General features: G+C 41.1%; 1 protein-coding gene across 1 annotated transcript; it reads right to left on the minus strand.

Annotated features, from left to right (window-relative positions):
* Positions 1-140: 140 nt before the first annotated feature.
* LOC146693985 (tRNA-splicing ligase complex subunit FAM98B) lies at positions 141-4,680 on the minus strand. Its single transcript, XM_085430021.1, has 8 exons — positions 4,559-4,680; positions 4,288-4,394; positions 3,525-3,650; positions 3,178-3,434; positions 3,000-3,080; positions 2,801-2,917; positions 710-856; positions 141-596 (listed from the first exon to the last, which is right to left on the minus strand). Exons 1-8 carry the CDS (start codon positions 4,678-4,680, stop codon positions 441-443), a joined length of 1,113 nt encoding a protein of 370 aa, XP_085286147.1. The 3' UTR covers positions 141-440.
* Positions 4,681-6,290: the final 1,610 nt, after the last annotated feature.

The raw sequence follows: 6,290 nt of genomic DNA on the forward strand, positions 1-6,290 counted from the left end.
AAACATGTTTGCTATCTTGTGAAATCACCTAAAAAAGGCAAGGGGAACTCTTGTCTCCAAAATGTGAAGTGAGCATAAAATATTCATGCAATAATCCTTAAAAGATGCTTTATGTAAATTGCACAAAATACCAACAGATGTGTGTTTCAGAGGTTTATTCTTAAACAAACTTACTGATAAATGTGGAAAGCCAACATTTTTTCCATTTTCTGCTCTTTTACCAAAATATCTGGTCATGTACCAGTACTTCATTGCTTTTATAGAAATGTACACAATCTGGTATGTGCATGACTTATAACTATAAATTATACACAGATTTATAACTACAAAATTATATATAGCACTTCCCAATCGTCGTTTACCTCGCAACAAGGATTTCAATAAAGCAAAATGATCGCTTATTTCTTAAATTGATAAGTAAGGCCAAAAAGACGGACAAGTTAATCTTTTTTCCCTTTCTTCTTCTTATGCTTATGAGATTGTCCGCCTCCTCGTCCCCCTCTGTTGCCTTTCGAGCTTCTCCCTGTCCATGCTGGCATAGGAGGCTCAATTTCCCCAGGTCGTCCTCCTCTGTCTGGTACACTGCCCATCAACGTCTAGTGACACCAGAAAAAAAACAACAACAAAAAGAAAAAAGAAAATGCTTACGGTACTTAGCTGGAGTCAGAGGCATCTTCATTAAGGATCACAGACACGTTCATGATTGTACCTTGTAAACAGAGGTGCTTGTTCCAGCTTTGACCGGGTCAATGAAGGACTGATCCTCTCTGGCAGCGAGCAGCAGAGATGGAGACACTTGGGAAGAGCCGATGAGGGACGCAAGATTAGGCGCCGAAGCCAGCGCAGCACTGCGCTCCTGTAAATAAATGATGGACTGAATGGAGATGTCTGATATTCATCTTCTGCGTCACCAGCACATGCTCTGACGATGGCCTAAAGCCGACTGACATAAAAGTAGTCTGTTGCAGTTCAGTCAGACCACACGATGTCAGTGTTGTCCTAATAACACCCTGATCTTGCAGACAGTAACAGACATACTGTATATAAAGATTCAACATAGCCTATAGGTCTAAAGAGTGAAGTAAAACTACATTTTTTTCTCCTAATGGGAAATCCTGTTTGCAAGACGACATTAGACAAATGGGTTCTCACTAAATTTATGAGCCTTCCTAATGAATTTATCATCTCAGTCAGCAGTTTTAAGTCCTATTTACTGCAGCATGGCATTGATTTTATCAATTACGGCACCAAGTAGGATTTAAAAAAAGAGAAAGATGATGAATCAGGGAATGCCTAACTTGCAATCACTCCTGCATGAACACACATCCACCCTCCTTCAGTTTGAAGATGAAAATGATGACAGTCAAAATCTCAGATTGAGGCTTCAGATGTGCTGCTCATCTTCTTTATTACATACACTCTACTTGTTACAGGTGTTAGAGAAGGCAGGGTTCTCATGCATTTTGGAGATATTTGATGCAGATGCAAATGAAGAACCGCAACTCATTTTGTGCATTAAATAAACTTCAGAGTGCTGCTTAGTGTCTTCACAAATGTTACTCTAACCTGGGTTTCTTCATTCTCAGTCACATTAAAGTGGACCTATTCCGTGCCATATTTTCTGTTGTATTAATTCTCATATTTAAACAGTCAAAGTTTCTAATGAGGTAAGCATATGAACAAGTAATCCCTGCAAACTAAACATTTAGGCTTCAGACTACACTAAACGCTCAGTTTCAAACACTTCTTTACTACTCTTGCATTCAACTGATATCAGACGGTAAAGACACCCTTAAAATGGTCATCTCGTGGATACGTGCTGTATTCCATTTTCAGTGAGAAGTTGGAAATTTCAAGTTTGCAGCTGGAATTTTCAGCTAAAACCCTGAATCAAGTTGAACTTCCCACGTAAAAAGTCAGAGACATCACACCAACCCTACCTTTGTAATCCGAGGTGGCAGCGGTGAGAACTTGTAATCTTTACAACCAGTGTTCTGTATTTGTGACTGCTAAATAAACCATACACGTGGTACTGACCAGGCTCTCTGTGCTGAGGTGCCATTTTCAAGCACAGTAAATAAATGAATAATCATTATGTTATACTCCACACACTGCCTGGAAGCCTGCCATGGGGTTTACTTGGCACGAAATCACTCGCAGCTCCAAAATCTGACTTCCGATGTAAAAGCTCCACCTGCTGTTCAAAGCTTCTGTTTGCGAGGGGCACCCAAGTAGAAGAAATCTGCCTTATGCTTAATTTATGCTACCAAGGTTGTGTCAGTATTTGCCTCTGGAGACGGGTTTTTAAACCACCATTGCAATCGAACAAAATCTCAACTGTGCAGTGCCCCATGTGGAAGACACTGTGCATCAGTTAAATGCTGATTGGTTGAAAAGTGGGCCGGAATAAGGAACAGCAGAGTTCACCAGAAGTGGAAAAAATACATTATGAAAAGCTGAGGAAGGGGCTACAGTGCACACTTTTCATTGTTTTTAACATTCTGTTTCACTTCAGCTCTTTGCATGTTAGAACTTCGCTCTTGTCTGCAGCTGGCTGACAGACTGGCAATAGCACAGGCAAGAGCCACAAGAGCACAATTTTTATAGGGCCCACATCTGACAGGAGACGCCCTCTGCAGGTAGATGGGCAGTCCAAAGCTTCCTCATGCACTACCACTGCTGAACTAAGATTTTCTTATTAAAAGGGAATAGACTGAAGAGATGAACCAAGGCTCAGAGTAAAATAACTCAGCTAACAGGCAGGTAGGAGTTTATAAACAGAGTTATTTAACATTCCTACCTTTTGTTTCTCTCCCCATGCAAATGATTCAAGCGTAACCTGAAAGCGCGTGACCATCATTTGTCGCCGACGCCGATAGTCCTCAGACAGAATTTCATTCATTTTTTTCACTTGAAGCTGAGAAACAGGCAAAGATGTAAATGCCACATTAGAGTCACGTCTAAAGTCTTGTGAGCTGAAAACAGGCCTGGCAGCTTACCCACTGCTCTGAGCTGAGGCTGGTGCTGAGAAGAGGTTTGGTCATGTCTCCACTTGGTAGGCGAGAAAGCCTCTCATTCACCTGCATTAAAGCAAATGTTTGTAAACTCCTCTTTCAGTGCTTCTCAGTCTGTATTCGCAATTTATTCATGGCTCAATCTCTGTTATTTCAAGCTTACCTCGTTCAAAACGTCCTCAAACCGAGAGGAGGCGTCCATGTTGAGAGCACGTAGAAGTAAAATCCATTCTGCTTGCATCTCTGCTTTCCTCCTGTTTTCACCCAAACCGTCATCGCCTTCGTTTTCCTCACAAAAGTCACGGCTCAGATCTTCAACTCGCTGCTCTTTTTCAGACTCCGCTTCTGTCGCCCGCTCGTCAGGATGTGACTCTTTGTACTTGATAATGTGAGCTGCTTGCAATTCTGATACAAGGAACTCTGCAAGATGTGCAAAAGATCACTAAATCCACGAGCACTGCAATCATCTGTTCTTACTACAACAGTATCCACCACAGTCCTGTTTCTCACCAGCGACTTTGTTGAGAGTGGACGGGTCCAACACCTCGGAGGTCAGCACAGCGAGGGGAGAGGATATGTTTGATAGTACATTTTTCAGCTCTCCCGCCAGCAGCACATCACCTGACCCTCCTGAGTCTAAAAAAGGACAATTAAGCCAGTTTATTTAACACATTTCACTGCAAGTTGAGTCAGAAAGATCTGATTTTTTTCATGGCTTATATTTGTAACATAGTAACCATCAGTTTGTTTACCAAAGCATGTTTTGGTTGTAGTTATATAATGCACATAAATTACAGCTAATGTGAGGTGCATCTCAGTAGCTTCATATTAAATTAACTGCGGGTAAAATTATGAAAATGGTGTCACTATCCAAATGTTTCCAAATCCAATTCTACTCAACATGCAAAGATGTTTTACTTTAGTAGAGCATCTGTCAACGTGTAAAAAATATCCTGTTATTTTTATTTATTTAAGGCATCTAAATTGGCTGTTCTGTAACTGGTTTGGTGAATTAATGTGGATGTTTTCAGAAAGGACTTGCATTTTGTTTTACATAACATAAGAAGTAAGGTCGATTCTTAAGCAGTTGCTTTGCTGAGTCGGCCCACTTGAGACCACAGTGACCCCTCTGCGTGAAACAGTAAAAAAAATCCACAATCCTGAGATGGTTTCCTCCTTCCTTGGGAGAATGCGCTGTATTAAAGGCAATGGTTAAACATGAAAAAGCCTCTCTCAAAGATTTATGAATGAAAATCTCAGGCCTGAGCCTCACCTCGTAGCTCCGGGCAGAGAGTCCTGAGCTCTGCGCACAGCCAGCTGAGCAGCGGACAGGGAAGCTCGTCACATCTGCACCGGGAGAGGCAGCGGCTGCCCGGGTACCTGACCAGGAAGTAAGTGGAGGCGACAGGTGAGATTACCTATTCACCTGTCAGGCGTATCGGCAAGTGTCATTATACGTCAAAAGCCCAGAAAGCAGGCAGAGAATAAGGTTTCTCTTCTCAAATTAAAGTTTCGTAACGACGAAAAACAAACATGTTAATTACCCCAGAGCTTTAATGGCTGAAACGGTCCCCGCGCTCCTCTCCATGAAGACAGGCGTGTACGACTTATTCTTTACTCTGCGAAGTTCAAGTGTGTTTACAAGGGGTGCTTCCTCCTTTAACATCCAGGACGCTCACCGCCCCCTGCTGGCCGGAGTGCGCACAACAACTTCATAAATAACCAAGTCATTCACTAGAGAGGGAATGAATAAACAAAGGATAAATTACAGAAAGTCCAACGATTTTACAAAATATGAACACAAAAGTACAAGATTGTGGAGCAAGTGTATGAAAAATTATAAAAGTTAACAGTATTATTTGCCCCAATTTTAAAAAAGAAAATAAGTAATCGTGTTTTTTTTAAACAACAACATAATTATTAAAAAATATATAAAAGCAAAGCAGAACAGAAAAACATTACATTTTGTATGAATAAGTTTAGGTTATTTTTCTGTTACAGAATTAGTGAATAAAGTAGTACATTTAGCTTTTCAAAGGTTTCAAACTATTCGTGTAATACTTACTCTCCCTCAACTTTCCACTTTATGCATCTCTATTTGACGGCATCTTTTTAAAACTTTCTCCCGTGATATAATGAAAAAAGTTTCACTCTGCCCCCACACATCACACCTTTCTCACTTCTTGAGGGGAACAAATTGTCCTATAAGGACGGAATACGCGTTTGTTTGCCCGTTAGGGGTCACCAGAGGTCTTGTATAGCCTGCTGTGTTAACCAAAGATAAATCTGCTGGCATTAAGTACCTTGAAAGGTGGGATGCAACTAAACAGATATTAGATACGTGATATGTGATGTTTGTGTAATATATGTATGTATTGTTTTCTGCTACTCAAATTTAACTTTAAATCAGATCTCAGTTGTCATGTTAGAATACAGATGTTTGAAACGTGAACACAGCTCCATTCATTAGGACGTATTAACACCAGCTTCCATCCTCTGCTCTGGAGTGAATATTATGAGCAAATTAACTAGATTAATTAATTAATGTCTGTTATCTTGTCAAATTATCATTATGTACAGTGGCTGAACATGAACTCAACTAAGAATATCACAGTCATGTCTCCTGTTCAGCTGTTTGATACACCATTTACGCTGAACACTATTTACTGCTCTCAGCACTATCCTGCGTCTTGCTGATGCAGCTGATGTTTGCTGCAGTGTTATATGCAGTATCCCTGTTGTCAGGGATTTTTTTTTATTTAAAACATCAGTGAGAGTTTTATGGTGGATGGTTCTGCTTGTGTAGCTTGAACTCAATAGGCAGCAAATGTTAGATGAGAAAATCTTGAAGTAAAGGGTGATGCTCCTCTGTGGCCTGAGTCATCTTTTCAGTAATAGATTTTATAAGCAAGTTTGGCTTTCATTGAACAAATGCAAACATGTTTCCTCTTCTCATGTCTGACTCTGTGCACACACTCTTAAACACAAGTACTTCAAGGTCTGAGTGTGCTGTTCAGCACACGTGTCCCTCGTTGGACTTCACTGCAGGAGGCATGTGAGCCTCCTCGTCACACTTACGCCACATCAGCTGCCCCCAAACTAACAGGAACAATGGAAACAATGGCAGCGAGGCGTGTTGGGCCCTGATGTACAGTGCGTCTGCTTTTGCCGCCATATGTACAGAAGCTGCGGCTTCCCTGACTACAAAAGCCTTGCCATGCGTCAGGATGCTTTGTCTTTTATTCCCCTGACACTGCCCCGTGCTCCATGAAACCT

The sequence above is a fragment of the Copadichromis virginalis genome, linkage group LG14 (assembly GCF_057382275.1).
Source record: "Copadichromis virginalis isolate Kocher_CV1m ecotype Utaka linkage group LG14, C_Virginalis_male_GT1.1, whole genome shotgun sequence".
NCBI classification, from domain to species: Eukaryota; Metazoa; Chordata; class Actinopteri; order Cichliformes; family Cichlidae; genus Copadichromis; species Copadichromis virginalis.